Source organism: Puma concolor, chromosome C1, assembly GCF_028749965.1.
Source record: "Puma concolor isolate L17-30 chromosome C1, mPumCon1.1.hap2, whole genome shotgun sequence".
In the NCBI taxonomy this organism is placed as follows: domain Eukaryota; kingdom Metazoa; phylum Chordata; class Mammalia; order Carnivora; family Felidae; genus Puma; species Puma concolor.
The window spans coordinates 43211364-43229650 of record NC_141674.1 but is presented as its reverse complement, the minus strand read 5'-3'; the positions used below and the strand labels follow the sequence as shown (position 1 = coordinate 43229650).

The 18287-nt window shown below is 53.7% G+C and overlaps 1 protein-coding gene and 1 long non-coding RNA gene across 11 annotated transcripts in view; one reads left to right on the top strand and one right to left on the bottom strand.

The window, feature by feature from the left end:
• Nucleotides 1-1218: 1218 nt before the first annotated feature.
• LOC147578019 (uncharacterized) lies at nt 1219-6681 on the bottom strand. Its single transcript, XR_015254173.1, has 2 exons — nt 6536-6681; nt 1219-2104 (listed from the first exon to the last, which is right to left on the bottom strand). It is a non-coding gene; the product is annotated as an uncharacterized LOC147578019 (long non-coding RNA).
• A 226-nt stretch (nt 6682-6907) lies between these two features.
• LRP8 (LDL receptor related protein 8) overlaps nt 6908-18287 on the top strand; it is an 80262-nt gene continuing 68882 nt past the window's right edge. For 3 of the 10 annotated variants that reach the window (XM_086717026.1, XM_086717025.1, XM_086717028.1), the window contains exons 1-2: nt 6909-7132; nt 7907-8026. In XM_086717026.1, coding sequence (XP_086573152.1) covers nt 7024-7132; nt 7907-8026 — 229 coding nt within the window. In that variant the 5' untranslated portion in view covers nt 6909-7023. Of the gene's footprint in view, nt 7133-7906; nt 8027-18287 lie in introns of all 10 variants that reach the window. The other 7 variants (XM_086717031.1, XM_086717030.1, XM_086717033.1 and 4 more) reach the window with 5 other exon arrangements.

Here is an 18287-nt window from a genome sequence, read left to right as displayed (position 1 = left end):
GAAGGGAGAGTCCAGGACGAGAGCTGAGCAGCTGGCCCTGCCGTCCACCCGTCCAGATAGAGTCGTCAGAGATCTGCAAGGACTTCCTCCACACGAGTCAGTGAGTCCTTAATATGGGTGATTGTGTTAAGAGGAGATTTACACAAATTGAGGGAGAGTTTGGGGATGAATAAGGGATGAATACATAGAAAATTAAGCAAAGAATAAAACAATTAAAATAAAAAGAATCAATTATTAATTCCAGGAAAGACACAAAGTTGTGCAGGAAAAAAATTCATCATGGCACACTGGGAATAGCATTTATTTTGTTGTGATCACATAAAAATCCTCCCAAGATATGCCACCCAAAGCATAGGCAACAAAGGAAAAATAGACAAATTGGGCTACATTAAAAATAAGAATTGTGGGGGCGCCTGGGTGGCGCAGTCGGTTAAGCGTCCGACTTCAGCCAGGTCACGATCTCGCGGTCCGCGAGTTCGAGCCCCGCGTCGGGCTCTGGGCTGATGGCTCAGAGCCTGGAGCCTGTTTCCGATTCTGTGTCTCCCTCTCTCTCTGCCCCTCCCCCGTTCATGCTCTGTCTCTCTCTGTCCCAAAAATAAATAAACGTTGAAAAAAAAAATTAAAAAAAAAAAAATAAGAATTGTGTATCAAAGGACACAATCAATAGAGTGAATAAGCTACTCATGGGATGGGAGGAAACCTTTGCAAATCATGTATACAATAAGGGGCTAATATCCAGAATATATAAAGAATTCCTACAATTCAACAACAACAAGACCAAACAACTTGGTTTAAAAATTGGGCCAAGAACTCGAATGGACATTTTTCCCAAGAAAATGTATAAATAGCTAAGAAGCACATGAGATGATCCTCAACATCACTAATCATCAAGGAAATGCAAATCAAAACCACAGTGAGATACTACCTCATACCCTTACAATGACTACTGTCAAAAAAGTAAGAGCAAAAGCAGAAAATAGCAAGTGTTGGTGAGGATGTTGAGAAATTGGAGCCCTTGTGCCATGTTGGTGAAAATATAAAATGGTGCAGTCGCTGTGGAAAACAGTATGGAAGTGCTTCAGAAAATTAAAAATAGAATCATTATATGATCTAGCGACTCCACTCCTGGGTATATACCCAAAATAACTGAAAGCAGGATCTTGAAGAGATATTTGTACACCCATATTCATAGCAGAATTATTCACAATAGCCAAGAGATGGAAGCAACCCAAGTGGCAATGGGCTTATTTATTTATCAATGGATAAATACATAAACAAAATGTGAAATACACACACAATGGAAAATTGCTCAGCTTTATAAAGGAAGGAAGTTCTATAGTACACTACAACATGGATGAACACTGAAGACACTGTGCCAAGTGAAACAAGCCAATCATAAAAGAGCAAATATGGGGGGGCACCTGGCTGGCTCAGTTGGAAGAGCATGTGACTCTTCATCTTGAGGTTCTGAGTTCAAGCCCCACACTGGGCATAGAGATTCCTAAAAAAACTCCAGCTCTTCTGAGAGTACATAGCCAGGAGGCAAGAAACCAAGGCGGGGTTGGTCCTGCTCTGCCTGTGGTCTGCTATGAAACCGTGAAACGCCTTCATCCTCTCAGTTGCTGGGTGTCTCCATCTGTGTCATGAAGGGGTCCTTGCAGCTAATAGCAATGATGTTCATGGTAACTGTAGATAATCGTTATGGAGGCTTACTCTGTACTCTTAACTCACAGAAACAACAACAATACCAACACTTATACAGGGTGTGCTATGTATCGAAAACTCTTCTGAGCACTTTATGTATACTAACTTCATTCATCCTCACGAATTCTATGAGATGGCAATTCTATGAGTGTGGCAACCAGTCTCTAAGAGGCTCACGGTGATTTATGTCTTCTGGCTGGTATGCTCCTGTATGGTCCCTTCCCACATGGACGAGAGCTGACCTGGGTAACCAGTAGGATATTGCAGAAATGATGCAGTACAACTTCCACAGTTAGATCATAAAAAGACATTATGACTTTCTCCTTGCTTTCTCTGTCTCTCTTGAATGGGTAACTGTGGGAGAAGCTGGCCGCCATGTTGTAAGAGCACTCAAGCAGTCCTGTGGAGAAATCCATGTGGTGAAAAACTGAGTCATACTGTCAAAGCCAACAAGAACTTGCCAGCCATGTGAGTGAGATAACTCAGACCCTCCAGCCCCAGTTAAACCTTCAGAAGGCCACAGCACCACTAACATTGTGACCCAACTAAGCTGCTTCCAAATTCCCGGCCCATAGACACTGTGAGAAATAATAAATATTTATTGTTGCTTTAAGTTGCTAAGTTTTGGTGTATTTTGTTATGCAGTCATAGATAACTAATACTATTAGGTAACATTGTCATCCCCATTTTATAGATAAGGACACTGAGGCACAGAGAGCTCAAATAACTTGCCCTGGGTCACACAGTTAGCAAGTGATTTAAACCCTAGCAGTTTGGACCTATATAAGTACACGTAATGAATGAGAATACCTTTTTTACAGGAATGAAGATATTCTGTCTAGCCAGAGAGAGTAAGAGGAAAAAATACAGAGAAAAGTGGCAAAGAGAAATTAGCAATTGGCTCACAGTACAGCGGGAAAGACTTGAGCTAGACTTCTGTAAACTGAAGGCCATGGACAGTGGGAGAGCTCTGCTGCCCTTACAGCTCAGCTGTGATTATCTCAGGTCGTTGGTTTGTTACCCTGGCTGGGTGGGTGACATAGCCTTGGGTACCTGGGCGTGGGAATCTGACCCCCCTGAGCAGCCCCACCAGGGGTTATTACCCTGCACTGTCACTGTCTGCCCCCAGACCAGAGATCCTCAAAGGCAGGGACTTAGTCTTGCTCATCTGTGCCTCACCTAGCACAAGTCCAGTCAAGGAAGTCTGGGGAGATATATGCAGAAAGCCTTTAGGCTCTGGCTGTGACCTTTCTGGATGAGGCTGGAAGGCTTCCCAGAGGAGGAGGCATTTGAGCTCAGGCTCAAAGGATGGAATAGAAGTCAGACAGTGCAAGAGTGTTCTAGGCAGAGGGTACAGACTGGCAAAAGCCTGAAGCTCCAGTTCTTGTGGGGCCAAGGTGAGGGAGTGGAGCGTGCATCGGGTGAGCTGCTGGGCCCCAGCAGTTCTGGAGGCAGAACATGGAGGCTTGGGCAGGGCAGAGTGACGTGCTGACAGCAGATGGAATGACATTTGTTTCTTTCTCGTGGCAAACTCACTGCGCTTGGGGTTGGGTTTGAGGGTTTTCTTCGGACACCCAAAAGCAGACACAGTCTGTACGCTTCCTTGAGTCATCCCAGGATGGAGAGAGAGGACAGGGGGGACAAATCACCCAGGCAGCAAAAACTGTACCCCAGTGTCCATTTGGTGCCTGGTGTCTGTCAGGGGCTGGGCTTTCTCCAACTGCCCCGCCCCCCCGGAATTAGCCAACTTATGTGCCCTGAAAACTTCCCAGTTCTGCCACCTGGGTTCAAATGTTGGCTCTGTCATCTACTAGCCGTGTGACCTCCCCATTCCTTAATGTGCTCATCTGCAAAGTGGGATAAACACACAACCTGCCTCAGGGGGGATATTTTAAGGACTAAATGAGTTAAAGCATTTAAAGCACTTCGATGGTGCTTGCCCCCAGCAAGTGTACTGTAAGAATTAGCTGTTATCATTACTTGATATGGTTTACCTGTTAACCTTCTCGAGTATTTAAGCATCATTTATCAAACGCTAGTTATGCGGCAGGCCTTGTACTTATCCTCTGAAAATAAGGATGAGTATGACACAGTCCTCCTGGGGGTACAGAAAACTTCAGCAAGGCAGAAACAAATATTGGTCAAATGTGCCCCATGCCAGAGACCCAGAAGTTCAGGAGAGTTGCTTCCTGTCCTCAGGGAGGTCACAGGCTGACTAGGGAGAGAGGGAAGTGGCCCAAGTTGGCTGTGGACTGAGGGGAGCCTAGAAAGCCTCTGATGTGGGCTGTTGAGAAAGAAGGAGCTGCCCATCTTGGCCACTGGATCTGGGGGAGACCATATGAACAAAGATCTCCCTTGGGAGGGGAAGTCAGTGAATGCCTGGGCTCAATCTTTATTCTTTGAGTGTTGGGAAGTCACTGGGGGTTTTTGAAAAGGGAGTTGTGTTTGAATTAGAGTAACATAAATAATGGTTAATATGCGCCAACTGTATACTTCATCCTGTGCATACATAATCTCATCTAATATAATCCTCACAACCCTGTGAGATGAGTTCTGTCATCATTCCCATTTTAGAGGAAGACACTGAGCTACAGAGGTTAAGTGAGTTGCCCATGGTCACATAGCTAGGAAGGGAATGAACAGCTTTAAACCCAGGCAGTCTAACCCAGAGCCCATGCTCTTAACCTCTCTAACCTTGCTGCCTCTGAACTGCAATCCACACAATAATCTTAAAACTAGAATCTACCTTGGAAATTCCCCATCTCCCCCATTTCTCAGATGAGAAACTGAGGCTTAACGATGGGGACTGACTTTCTTAAGATCACAGAGTGGAGGAGGAGCCGCTGACTTGGAGAGGTCAGTCTGGGCTACACGAGGGACTCCATCCTGGGCTCCATAGTCCCAGGCATCCTGTTGTCACAGCAGGCATCACCGTGCTTGGAATAAAACCCAGACTCCTTGCTGTGACCTACAAAGCCCTCATGTGATCAGAGCCTTCCTGACTCCCTCTGACCTCACCTGATGCACCCACCTTCTCCTCACCAGCAGGTTCCAGCCCTGTCATGCTGTTCCTTTTGCCAGGAATGCCCTTCTGCCTGGTCTTCATGTTGTTGGGCATTTAGTCCATTTGGGCTGCCATAACAAAATACCATAGACTGGGTGGCTTATAAACAACAGAAATTCAAGTCTCACAGGTCTGGAGGCTGAATGTCCAAGATCAAGGCACCGAAAGATCAAGACACCAGCGGATTTGGTATCTGATGAGAGCCCACTCCCTAGTTCACAGATGACTGTCTTCTCAGTGTCCTCACATGGCAGAAGGGCCCAGAGATCCCTCTGAGGCTTCTTTTACAAGGGCACTAATTCTATTCACGTTCTAATTGTCTCCCAAAAGACCCACCTCCAAATACCCTTGCACTGGACACTAAGTTTCAACATATGAATTTTGGAAGGGCACACACATTCAATCTAGAGCATCCTTCTTGCCATTCAGGGAAATGTCACCTCCTCAGAGATGCCTTCTCTGTTTACCTGTTATTTCCCATCACTCTCACATCACCGTGTTTTATTTTTTTTCATAGTGGTTATGATGATCTGAAATGATCTTTTTTGTTTTCTTGACTTTGTGTTTTCCTCTCCCAAGGAAGATGTAAGCTGCAGGAGAACAAAGAGAGACCTCCTCTATTTCTACACTGTATCCCTGGGCCTCAGATAATGCCGGGCACAGAGTAGGTGCTCCATACGTTTTTGTGGAAAGTGTGCATGCATTTCATTGTGTGTTGATGGCCAGTCTCCCCACCAGTCAGGGACTTCACCAGGACTGGTACCATGTCTGAGTCACCTCGTCGCCCCTAGGCCCAGGAAAGCGTTGGCACAGAGCAGGGCTGGGATACAGTTGTTAAGTGACTGAATGAACAAAGGATAAAAGGGGTAATGGCAAGAGCACTTGCTGGGCTCTCTGGAGTCTGTGCCCCTCTTCTGTGAGGTGGCCACAGCCATCGCCAAGGGGCTGCCCCCTGTGGGAAGGAATATGGCTCAGTAATAGGGCTGCTGATGAGACAGTGGCTTCCAGGCCTGGGACTAACAGCTCCTGAAGCTCCCTCTTCTGCCCCTCTGTCATGGAGGAGAAGGGGCGGGGGGGGGATTTCTACTGGGCCTAGACATCTGCCAGTCTGTCTCTTTTAGTGGCCAATGCCCTCAAACCTTATTTTCCAAAGAAGGTTGTGTGGGCTCGACCTCACTTACCAGCAGGCAGCTAAAATCTAGTTCCCAGTCTGTTCTCTGCACCCTGGCATGAGTGAGATGGGACTAGGACCCTCCAGAGACGGGGACTTCTCCTTCATACAGAGGGTGGACAGAGGCCCTGGGTGTGTGTCCCCTATAGGCAGGGATAACACATTCCTTTTGTGGAGCGCCACAGTCCCCTCCCTTGTCCATCATAGCAAAGAATTTGGTGTTGTCCCTGCAGGTCCCCCCGATTGCCCCTTTGCCTGGCGCCATGGAGAATGCTGAAAAGGATGAATGCATAAAGTCCGTGTGCCAGACTGAAGCCACCTGCCTCACATCCTCAGCCACGGTCACATGAGCATGTAATATGCACAGAGGCACATGGGCACATTAACCAGTTCCACACATGCATCATATCTGGGTGGGAGCGGATGAGGCGTGCTTAGGTCCAGTCCAGCTCCCCCAGCTTCTCCTGATCTCACACGTCTTGGTATGGAGACCCTGACCCACCACCAGCACCTCTGTCCCATGTGCACACTGCACAGGCCTGTGCACCAGGGAACATCATCTCCCATCCAGCCCAGGTTCACTCTTTCTTACTCACCCCTCAGCCTCCTATCTATCAGCCTGTCACCTCCTCCAGGCAGCCAGTGCTGCTTTCCCTCTGCTACCTCTGGGGCAGGGGCCTCGCCCGGCTCATTCCAGCGTCTGCGGCTCCCGCTCGCCAGCGGGCCCTCAGCAGGGTCACCGCGAGCCAGCCGAGGGAGGAGTGGACCAAGGACAGGAGGGAGGAGGGAGAGGCGGCGGCTGCGGGAGGAGCGTGGGGCGGAGGCGGCCGCGGGAGGGGGCGCGCGCGCCGGCGGCGGCCGCCCAGGGCCGGGGCCGCGCGCCTAGCCTGAGCCCGCCCCGCCGCCGAGCGTCACGGAACCTGCTTGAAATGCAGCCGAGGAGCCGGGGCGGGCGGCAGCGGCGGCGGCGGCGGCGGGGGCAGCGGCAGCCCCGGCGCCGCGGCAAGGACTCGGCGGGCTGAGGCGCGGCGGCGGCAGCCGCACGGGGTGCGCGGGGCGCGGCGGCCGGAGCCCGGGGCCCGCCATGGGCCGCCCCGAGCGGGGCGCGCTCCGGCCGCTGGCGCTGCTGCTGTTGCTGCTGCTGCAGCTCCAGCATCTCGCGGCGGCGGCAGATCCACAGCGCGGCGGCGAAGGTGCGTGAGGCTGGTCCCTGGCCGGGCTCTGAGCCGCCGGAGCCGCCAACAAAGCGCGGCCCGGGGACCGGGATGCGGGTTGCGCGGGGGCCCCGAGCCCGGGCCTGGGTGGGTTAGGCTTTTCGGGACCCAGTTATCCTTCAATTTGCCCTCGATCCCCTCCCCCGCGGCTCCCGGTGTTGTTGGCTCTGCCCTCTGGCACCTGCTCCTGGGGGATGGGCCCCGTGGGGGCCAGGCGGGCCGGGAACTTTGCAGGTTAGGGGTGGTCATTGATGATTTTGGGTGGGCTGCGTGAATCTCGCCAGTGGGGTTTATTTGACACGCACGCCTCGCGGCGGCGGTGAGAGCTGAGCCGGGAGACTTCCCCGCTTGACAATGCGTTTCCGGCGACCCCTGAGCGCCGCGGAGAAAGAGGGGCTGCGTGCGAGGGGGATGTGCCCGCAGCGCCTAGTGCTTGCGTCGCGGCGTGTTCGGGGGCTCCCTGTGGGCCATGTCTGCGTAGATCTCTGGCTATGGGCCGTGAGTGCGAGTGAGTGTTCTAAATGGGGGGTATAGTCAAATCGTGTGACACGGACAGTGTGCTTGGCCTCGTCGTGCCACGGAGTAGCCCGCCATCCCGTTACCATTCCCCTCCTTCCGGATCGAGGGGGCCCGAGGCCTCCCGAGGTCGTTGGCTCCATCATCGCCCCCTCTCCTGCACCCCACTAGACCCCTCCCCCCAGCCAGGACTGCGCTATCCGCCACCCTGCTCACGCCCCCATCTCCCCCGCGCAGGGCCGGTCAAAGAGTGCGAAGAAGACCAATTCCGGTGCCGGAATGAGCGCTGCATCCCCTCCGTGTGGAGGTGCGACGAGGACGACGACTGCTCGGACAACAGCGACGAGGACGACTGCCGTGAGTGGCCGGCGGGGGAGGAAGGCACCGGGGCGGGGGCGGGGGGCTCCTTGCTCAACGCACACGTGGCTGCAGCCGCCGCTGGGCCACCTGCGTGGATCTCACTGCCAGGAAGCTGCCCAGGCGCCGCCTTCCTTAGGATTGGGTGGCCCTTGGCGACCCAGCGTGAGCTGGGCGTCCAGCGTGTCCTAATGGGGTCGGGGGCGGAGCCCCAGTCGGTGTGGCCCAGGAGGGTGGCGCGCCACGCCCGGGTTGCTGGGCCGGAACGGGACCGTCCCTGTACGCGTCTAGCTTCCTGCGATCGGGTCCTCCTGGACTCCTGCGTCGGCCCCACGGAACGCACCGGTGTTTCAAAGTTCCGGGCAATTCCGGGCTTCGCCAGGCTCCTTTCCTTGCTGGTTTTTTGTGAATGAATGGGCTCCCCGGGGCCCCTGATTGGCTAGGCGAGGACCACCCCATAGGCCCCCGTGGCCGGAGCGGCCAATCGTGGAGCCGGAGGGTGTGCAGTTTTCTGGCGCCCAGGGTGCAGGGGCCCCGACCCGGCCCCGCCCCGGCCACACCTCCGCGTGCATCTCTTGGGTTGCTAGAGCTGGCAAGGCCCTGGCGCTGGCTCCCGCTTCTTTTCTGCCTAGTCACGGTGGAGAGTTTTTTGTGCCACCCTGGGCTCTACTGCCAGCCCGACTCAGGCATGAGTCATGGGGCAGACTAGGAAGGAGGGGGCCGGGAGGAACGGTTTGCTTCCTGGAGAGGGCCCGAGGATTGCGAGGCTGCGCGTGAACTCTCCGTGGTGGCCGTGTGCACGCAGCGGGCCTTCTTTGCTGAGTGTGGTGTTTGTACACTTGGGCGCTATAGCTTTGCAAGTTCTTTCCTGGGGTGTTTGTGGGACAGAAGTGAGTTCGCCGGCAGTTACCGTGAAGGAGTGTATTTCCAGGAACAGAAAAACAGAGCTCTTTAGAAACAGACGCAGGTGGTCATTATTCATCGTTACTGAATGCCTGCTCTGTGCCAGCACTGGGGCACTTTGGACAACAGGCCCACTCCTGCAGGCCAGGGAGGCCCATAGGCTCTGCAGGAGGGCAACAGGTGGACAGATCCACAGCACCACACAGTGGCAGGATGGGTAGAGGGACACCTGGACGGACACTGTGTTGAGTCCTTGAGGCTTTTGTGTTTGTTTGTTTGTTTGTTTGTTTGTTTGTTTTACCGTGGGTTTGCCAGTCAGCCTCTGGATTCATTCTCAGACCCAGCCCAGAGTTGGTTCTGTGTTTTGGCCCTTCCCGTCCTGTCTCCATCTCCTCACCTGACCACTCGGACTAATCTTGCCCTGTATTTGAACACCAGTTCTCTTCATGTAATTGGAAGTAAGGAGACTAACATGTGCTGACCATTCATTAGCTGTGTGCCCGCACCGTGGTGAGTGCTTATCTTGCATAAGCTCCTTTAATCTTCTGAACAGCCCTGTTTTACAGACTAAAGAAACTGAGGCACTGAGAGATTAAGTTGAGCTATTGAGCTGCTAAGTAAGAGCTTGAATTTAATTCTTAGCCCAGTCATAACCCTCGCCATTTATTTCCCAGGGCTATTGAAACAATGAAAATGGTAGTGCTGGAGTAAAATATTTCAGTGAGTGTCCTCCCTGGGAGTTGTTCTGTGGTTCCCCTTAGAGCGGGAGTGCCAAGGATGAGGGAAACTGCGAGTCTGGGTTGGTTTTACCTTATCTCCCTGGCTCTGTACAACAACAGTCTTGTGCGGGTTTTTCTTGTCATCCCCGTTTGTAGAGATAGGGATGCTGTCTCAGAGAAGTTGAGTGATTTGCCCAAGGTCACACAGCTGAGAGTGACAGAACTTGGTCAGGATGTCCACGTGCCTCCTAGCTTAGGAGTACTGCCTGCTGCAGTGGGGAGTGTGGTGCAGAAGGACCCAAAAAGGTGACCCAGGAGCTGGAAAGCCATGCTCTGAATGTTGGGCCTGTGGTGAAACTCTGGGGAAGATGGAGGAGCGAAGTAACGGGTGGCCGGGTGACCCTAGATGGGACCAGGAGAGCTCTCACAGCCAATCTGGGCTCCTGCTTTTCTTCTGAGGTGGATGGAGTGGAGTCGCAGGTGAAGAGTTAGTGAACATAAAAGCAAATGAGGTTGAGGGCTTGGAGTAGGAAGGGTGGGGGCTCTGTTGTTAGTATCAAGTATCAGTCCTTCCTGGCTTAGTTTTTCTGAGCGTGTTTCCTCATATGCTGAGTGGTGCATCATAGGTTATACGCGTGGAAAGTCTTCAGATGGGGTTGGTTGGCGGAAGGGAATGGATGAGTCTACACCTCCTTAGAAAGGGACTCCAGGAGCCATAAAGAGAAATCTTGAAGAGTGGGGATGGGGGCTTTGGGTGACTATGTCGGGTTACGTGTTCAAAAATGGTCTTTCGTCATTCCTTGCTTCCTCATGTGGGGAGTTTCCCCCACTGTGGGCCGCCTGCCCAACCTGCATTTCCTTGAAGTACCCTCCCCTCAAGTCTGTTGGCTCCTCCCTGAGCAGTCTACTCTGCCTTATACCTGACCCCCTCTTTGTCACTCCGACCCTTCTATCCCGTGAGAGAGCCTGAGCCACTCTACCTCTGGACCTCTCTGGGCCTGCAAAATGGGTGTTGCCCTCTGTCAGTGAAGTCTGTGTGAGGCAGAATGAGTGCAAGCTCCCAACGGGGCCAGGATGCAGCCCGCGACTACCAATACCCGATGAAGGCTGGAGGGAGGAAGCTTTTACATTGAGGAGGCCAAGGAAGACTTCCTGGAGGAGGAGACAGCTAAGCCAGGCCTTGAAAGATGGTAACTAATATCATTCGCTCAAGGCTTACCATTTAAAAATAGGTGGTGCGGTCCCCATGTTGTGGAGGAGGAAACAAGAGTTCAGAGAGGTGAAACGACTGCCCCGCCCCGGAAAGTCACACAGCTCCTCAGGGTTAGAGCAAGAACTCAGACCAAGGCCTTCTAAGTCCTGATCTTCATCCACAGTGGGTGGGACTTGGCACTTACCGGAGACACTGGTAGAACCGGGAGGATGGGGAAGTGAAGCGCTCATGGGGCTTCAGCTCCTAGCTCAGAAGAGCTTCAAAGCGGAGGAAAAGGCTGGAAGCCTGAGGACTATGCTCAAGGAAGCCCAGAGGCGGCCCAGGCAGGCAAAGTGAGGTGGGATCCCCGACTGTGGACCTGGGTCACGTAGGCCAGTTGGCTCCTTGGCCTCAGTTTCCTGTTGCTCTTTAGCGTCTGGGGACAGAGACAGGGGTTCTGGTCTCTGGCCAGCCCTTTGCTCCCGGAGTAACAGCAGCAACAGTGAACACTTACCGCGCCCTTGCATTGGCCCAGACGTTGCGCCGAGATTCCACACGCGTCACCTCATTATCCTCGGTTCTGTAAAATGGGGCAAGTCTCTGAAGTACCTGCATTAGCCCCATTTTACAAAGGAACAGAGCAGTTAAGTAACTGGCCCATGGGCATTTGATGTTTAAGTGAAATTGCTGAGGTGTGAATGCAGGCGGCCAACTATGGCACCTGTGCTGCCCCAAGCACCAGCTGATGACCTCAGGCAGGACCTCCCAGATCTCCATTTCCTCCCTTGAGGTGACATCAAGCCTCCCCCCGCCCCCTCCCTCATGCCCACAGCTCTGTGCTCCTCCTTGGGGCCGGGCTGCGTGTACAGGTAGGCTGGTTTCGTGCTCAAATTCTTCCACCTTGTTCATGCTTCTTCAGCTTGCCCTTGTACTCCCAGCCCCCATCAGCCCTCCATCCTAGGTTTAATAAAAAATGGCCGCAGTGAGGTCTCCCATGGCTGAGAGTTCATTAGCTGGGCAAGGCCAGGCTGCAGGAGCACTGAGGCTTGCTGGGAAGCAGCCTTGTAAATAATTAAAGCTCGGCCACAGCTCCCAGCTGGGGCTTGCAGCCAGCATCTGGCCTTCAGAGGGCTGCCTGGCCTTGGCCCCGGTCTCACACCCCAGACCCTAGGCCCCGCTTCATCCCCTTTTTGGATGGACTCATCAGAGAGACAGTATTACTCCCCTCTGAACTGCGACCTCCATGTGACCAGGCAACGCCACCATTCACAGCCTTCCTGAGGCTCCCACATACCCACAGGATAAAGTCAGCTTAGACCTCTCTGCATTTGGCTCTTGGTGACTGGCTCCTGTTGCCATTCCCCTCCAGCCTCTTCCTTTGGGCCCGCAACACTGAGCTGTAGCTTCTCTCTCACTCTGGCCTTCCTGCTGCTTCTCACCTCCAGGCCTTTGTGCTTGTCATTTCCTCTGCCTGGGTCGCTCTTTCTGCTCCCTCACCTGGCTACCTTCTTATTGCCATCTTAGAAGATTCAGTGCAGGTGTCCCCTCCTCCAGGAAGCCCTCCCTGCTACCCTCTATTCCCAAGGCCAAGATACAGGAGTGAAGAGAGTGAGAAGGGACTTAGGGAGCCGTGTTGAAATCGTAACTCAGTGGGGCCCTAAATCAGACACACATAGTTTTCTGTCCCAGCTGGGACCTTTGTTTGATAGGCCTTGGGGGTGACGATAGTCTCTCCTTCCCAAAGATATTCTGAGGATTGTGTGCCAATGAGGCAGTGTGCCTGATGAGCAGCAGGTGTTCAATGAATGGTATTAGGTGTGATGGTTCTCGGAGGGAGGAGCTTCGCTGAGTCTCTAGGAACCTGCCTGCTGGGGTCTCTGCAGGTCACCCAAGAGCCCCCTGCTTCCCCCGCCTCCATTTGCTTAGCCAGATGTCGGAAGGTTCCTGCACTGGGGATTGCCTCAGCCAGTGGGCTTCCCGGTAATGGCGGATGTGGTGCCAAGGCCATTTAAATGGACCTGGATGTGGCAGAAAGGTACCCAAGGAGGGGTTGAGGGAAGAAATGAGCCAAACAGGCCTGATTGGTCTCAGTGGGTGAGTGGCCTGGGGCCCTGGGAGAGGCAGAGGATGGCTGCCCTCAGGCCCTGTGTTGGTCCCGAAGCTGGTGACCGTCCTGTCTGGCCTGTATTCCTTTCCTCCTGGCTGTGCCTGCTAAAGGAAGGAAACCCTACAGCCCCCATAGCTCCGCCCAGCAGGCCCCAAGCTTCCCTGTCTTCTAGATCCAGGCTTGTGCCCCCAGGGCCAGCCCCTGTGAGCCTTGGGAGCGTTTGCTGTAGACTCTCCCTCAGGGTCTTTCCACAGGCCCTCCCTGGACAGAGTTGTGCTCTGTGAGCCCCTCCGCTTTCTCAAGACTGCAGCCCCCTCCCGCCCTCCACCCCCCAGGGGCAGTAGGCCTCAGGGTTGGTTGGCTCCATCCCTCTAGTTGTCATTGGGCAGCTGGCTTGACAGTTTTTCCCTCCCTGGGGAAATACCAGCAGCAGGTGAAGCCAGAGAGATGCCCCCTGGGGAGAGGATACGGAGCAGGAGAGTATAGGACCGGATTGTACCCCCTCAAGCCATATAACCAAATGGAATCCAGCTCTCCTGGCTCCAGGGTTAGTAGTCAGAGCCCTGGGCCAGCTCTGCCCCCAGGAAGCCAGACCTGGGGCCCCACTTCTAAGCAGCGCTGGTAACACCTGCCCCCCCCCCCACTTCCGAGATCTTGCATATCCAGATCACTGAGTCTTTGAAGGCCTGGTGGAGAGGCCACCCCTGGCCAGGTTGCCTTCCCTGACCCCTTGTCCTCCAGCTCTCCTGTTCCTGAGCTCCTACAACATGTCCTTGTTCTTCCCTCAGTCTCAGATCCTCCTCTACATTGTCTGTTCTGCCACCCTCATGCTGGGCACTAGGGATTCTGAAAGAAGGAGTTCCCTAGAGGGAATTACACACAACAGACTTTGGCCACTTAACCCACGCCTGGCACCGCGTTGGGCAATTTGCATTTGTTAGCTTTGCTACTCACAACCCTGTGAGGGCTATTTTCTTATTATTCCCATTTTAAAGATGGCGAAACTGAGGCCCAAAGAGAAGTGACTTGGCAACGTCATGAGGCTGAAGTGGTGGAGCCAGGATTTGATTCGAGTCCGTCTGCCCTGGAGCCTGGACGCTTCCTCAGACTCTTCCTCTCCCCAGGACTCTTCTGCTCTTGTGGGGGTGAGAGAGCCTGGGGCTCAGAGGATGTAGAGGAAGTGGGTTAGTAGCAGCGATGTCCCAGGCTGCAGGTTTCTAGCCTGGCAGGGACTCTTCTCTGGAGACGCCCATGGAGCCTGAACATACGGTGCTCCTTGTGCAGCCTCCCACAGGCGTGACCCTCCACAGTTTCCAAGGCCTCTCTTGGCCATTGCCTGTGAGGTGGAGATTACTGTTCCACCTGTACGGATAGGGAAACTGAGGACCTGGCACATTGCCACTGATACAGGTGCATTGCTCTATGAGTGGGAAGATGTTTCCTCCAGGAAAGTTCAAGAGCCCAAGTCATCAGGACCATCCATCGAGACATCAGAGTGTGGTCTTCATTTCTCTGAACCTCCCACGCAAGTCCCTGATCCTAGGTCTTTGCACGTACTTCCCCGATGACCATCCATCCCTCAACACCTAGCTCATTGCCACCTCCGTGAAGCCTTCCCCAGCTTTTTAACCTCTTCTGCGTCTGGATGCTCATGGCTTTGTGCACCCTTGTCATAGCCCCTCATAGGAAGTCCAGGTTACTAGGGAGTGTCTGAGCCATTTGAGGTGACGCACAGGGTCTGGCACAGGGGAAGTGTTTGGAGGATGGCATGTGAATGAATGAACATGATCGAGGAAACGTCACCTACTTTTGAGGGTGAAAAGCTGATACTGGTCAGATGGGGGGCCCTTGAGGACCGGGAAGGGAGCTGGGTCACTTGAAGCCCAGAGAGTGCCGGTGGCTTATTGGCAGTCACACAGGGCCTGGCCTGCCTCCTTGCATGTGCGTGTGGGCTTCTTAGTGCCCACCCTGCAGACTTGGGTGCTTTTCCAGCCCTAGGCTTCAGAAACTGAAACCAAAGCCCTGGTGTCCAGAAATCGGCCCTAGATGTCATCAGGGACCCATTCTCAGAACCAGGGTGACCTCACTCCCTGGGCTGGACTTGAATCAAGACAGCCATGCTCCCCCCTCCCCCTGCCACCCCTGCCCTCTCTCTTCCCTGCTGGATCAGGGAACAAGGTGTTCTCAGGATGAGGGCTGGGCACACGCTTCTGCACAAGAAGCGGCTAGGGGCTCCCACCCTGGGCCTTACCTGCCCCTGAATTGCTCATCTAAAATCATGTTAATTATAATAGGAGTTAATGAGTGTGCTTGCTGCTGAGGACTTTCTCATGCAAGACCTCCCACAGCCAGTACCGTAAAGGATCATCACTGCACTTCACAAAGGAAAGAGCTGAGGCTGCAGGAGATGAGGTCACTTGCTCCGGGCAGCCCGGCTGGTCAGTGGCAGGACTGGGCCACGCCTGTCCGGCTGCAGTCTATCACAAGTGAAAGGAAGCCATATGCGCTCACACATCCCAGTCACAACAGCGAGGCTGGCCCAGGGGGCCTTGCTTCCTTCCCACGCACCCCAGGCATCCCGCTTGCCAGCCCCTACCAGTGGGTATACTGGCTCCCTCCTGAGTGGCTCTGGCCCCCGGGTGCCCTCAAGCATGAGCTGGGCCCCTGAGCTGCAATTTTAATCCCCAGCCATGATTGTCTGGCGCTCTCATAAGCTGCTGAATGTCACAGACCCCAGGAATAGCCCCTCAGCCCGAGTGGTTCAGGAAGGGGCCCTGACTGTGAGTTCTTCACTTGCTGCACCCGGTGTGACTTCTGTGTCCCTGGCAGGGCTCAGCCCAGATGCCCACAAGCTAGCCGCTTTGGGGGTATAGAGCCCAGCACACATCAGGCACCTCAGGATGCCCTGTGGTGACTGGGAGAGTCCCCCAGGAGAGGCAGGGATGTGAGGCTCCCAGTTCCTGTGACCACTCATGCCCTCTACATGTAACCTGCCCCTTTGGAACATGGCAGAACAGACAGCCCAAAGCCTCTCTGGGAACTACCAGTCTGGGTCTGTGGGAATGGTCATGTGGCCAACATCCTCCCCTGGTCACTGACCTTGAGGTGCCACAAGGAACTTTATCCCAGACACTCTGGAGACTATTTCTTTCTTTTTTAAAAAACTTTGTTTTTTTAACGTTTATTCATTTTTGAGAGACAGAGAGAGACCGAGCACAAACAGGGGAGGGGCAGAGAGAGAGGGAGAGACAGAATCTGAGGCAGGCTCCAGGCTCTGAGCTGTCAGCACACAGCCCAACGTGGGGCTCAAACTCACGAACCGTGAGATCACTATCCGAGCCAAAGTCAGACACTCAACCGACTGAGCCACCCAGGCGCCCCCCAACTCAGTTGATTTTATTTATTTTTCCAATGGAAATTACTTTGATTATATAAAAGTAATTTTCTACTTGTAATTTCAAGAAAAACACAAGCAATACAGAGAAGCAAAAAGAAGAAGGTGACGGTCAGCCTCGGCTATACCGTCACGTGAGCAGCATCTCCTCCTGGAGGATTTTCTCTGCTTGTGAGCGGGTGTGCATGAACACACGTATTTTTTTCTTTTAACAAAAATGAGTCTATGTTAATGCTAATTGTTTTCTCCCCACGTCAAGCATGACTTTCTTTGTCAATAACAGTAGAGTCATATCATTGTTTCCCAGGGCTAGTCAGTCATCCAATGCAGGAATCTTCCATAACTTAACTATACAGTCTCCTATTGATAGACGTGTGTTTAGTTGCTTCTGTTTTTTGTCCTGTTGTCCACAGCCATGGGATACGCATCCTTGTACTGTATAGCTTTGTGCATTCGTCCTTAAGATGAATTCTCAGGAAAGACATTGCCAAGCACATCCATTTCCGTCCTTACCATGGTGCTCTCTTGAGGTGACACTTTCCCACCTCACTGCCACACCCCTAAATCCCCACAGCCCTTCCTGGCCAGGCAGGCAGCCCGCAGGACCTCCTTGAGCACAGGGCCCCCTGATCTCCTCCCCGTGGGTCAGACAAAGTAGCCAGATGTGGGCCACGCAAAACAAAGCAGGGAGAAAGGACAACCATGTTCTGGCCTCAAGGACTCCCCACCCCCACCAAAGAAAACAAAAGGGAACAAAACCAGTCTTCATTCTTCTCCAGATATTTGTAGAATCCATTCCCACATCATTGTAATTGTTGTTCTGTATCAGCCTGTAACTTGCTGAGTAACCCTGGGCCAGTGTCTCTCCCTCTCTGAACTTATTTCCCCTTACCCATTGTTCCTTGCTCCACCTGCCCTGCAAACAGCAGTCTGAGCAGACTCCTCCTCCCTGGAGCTGGCTCAGGGCCGGTCCTGGCCTGGGGGTGGGGGACCTATGGCCTTTGAGCTCCTCACTGCCTGGGAAGGGTTAGTAGGAGCATTGCTGGCTTGGTGGGTGGATTCTGGGCAGGCAGACAGAGGGTAGTGGACTTCGTAGGATCTCCTTCCAGAACTCAGCCCCGAGGCCCAGGCTCCTCGGGCCACTTTCCCTTCTGCCCTTTTTCCTGTGCCCGTGATTGTGCTGGGTATAGTGGCGGAATGGACAAAAACAGACCCACAAGCCCCGTGACTAGCTGGGGTCCCTGGTGTGGGTCTTCTATTCTGAGCTTTAGATCCTCAGTCTGGGAAACAGGATAATAAGCCCACGTCTCAGAGGTGTGCGGGCTGATGTCCTGCTCAGAAACTGGCCCTGAAATTGAGCATCCCTGTTCCCCTTCCCTAGCCTGTGATCCCTGCTGAGGGAACGGCCAAGCAGAGGGACTGTCAGCAATTTCCCTCCTCGTCCAGCAAGGACACAAGAGGGGCAGCTCCTGGAATGGTAGCGGGAGAGATGTAGGTCAACCGGCCAGTTGGGAGAACTCGGCTGCCTGGAAGTGTAGCAGCTTCTCGGATTGGGAGGGTCTGGAGGAACCCGGCCACTCTGCTCCCATCTGCTTTGGGGGCCCCAGGGCGACTGCTTCCGGCATGGTCTGAGGGAGCTGGCCAAGCAGAGGGGCCCAGGAGAACTGGTTAACTAACGAGCCTGGCATGGTTAGTTATCCAGAGAGGGCCTGAGTTCACCAACAAGGCCAGGTTAACATCAGAGAGTTGGCAGCTGATGAGAGGCAGGAAGGCCCCGTCAGGGCCAGGTTAAGCTGCTCGAGTGAATAGCTGGAGGCCAAGGGTGGGCTTTCCTGGTGGCCCGAATCCAGGGACATTCAGGCCAGCGCTTGTCCCTCCCTCCTTTACTTCCTGGACCCCGAACTGCCACCTGCTGCCCCTATCAGCCACAGAGCCCTCTCTCAGCC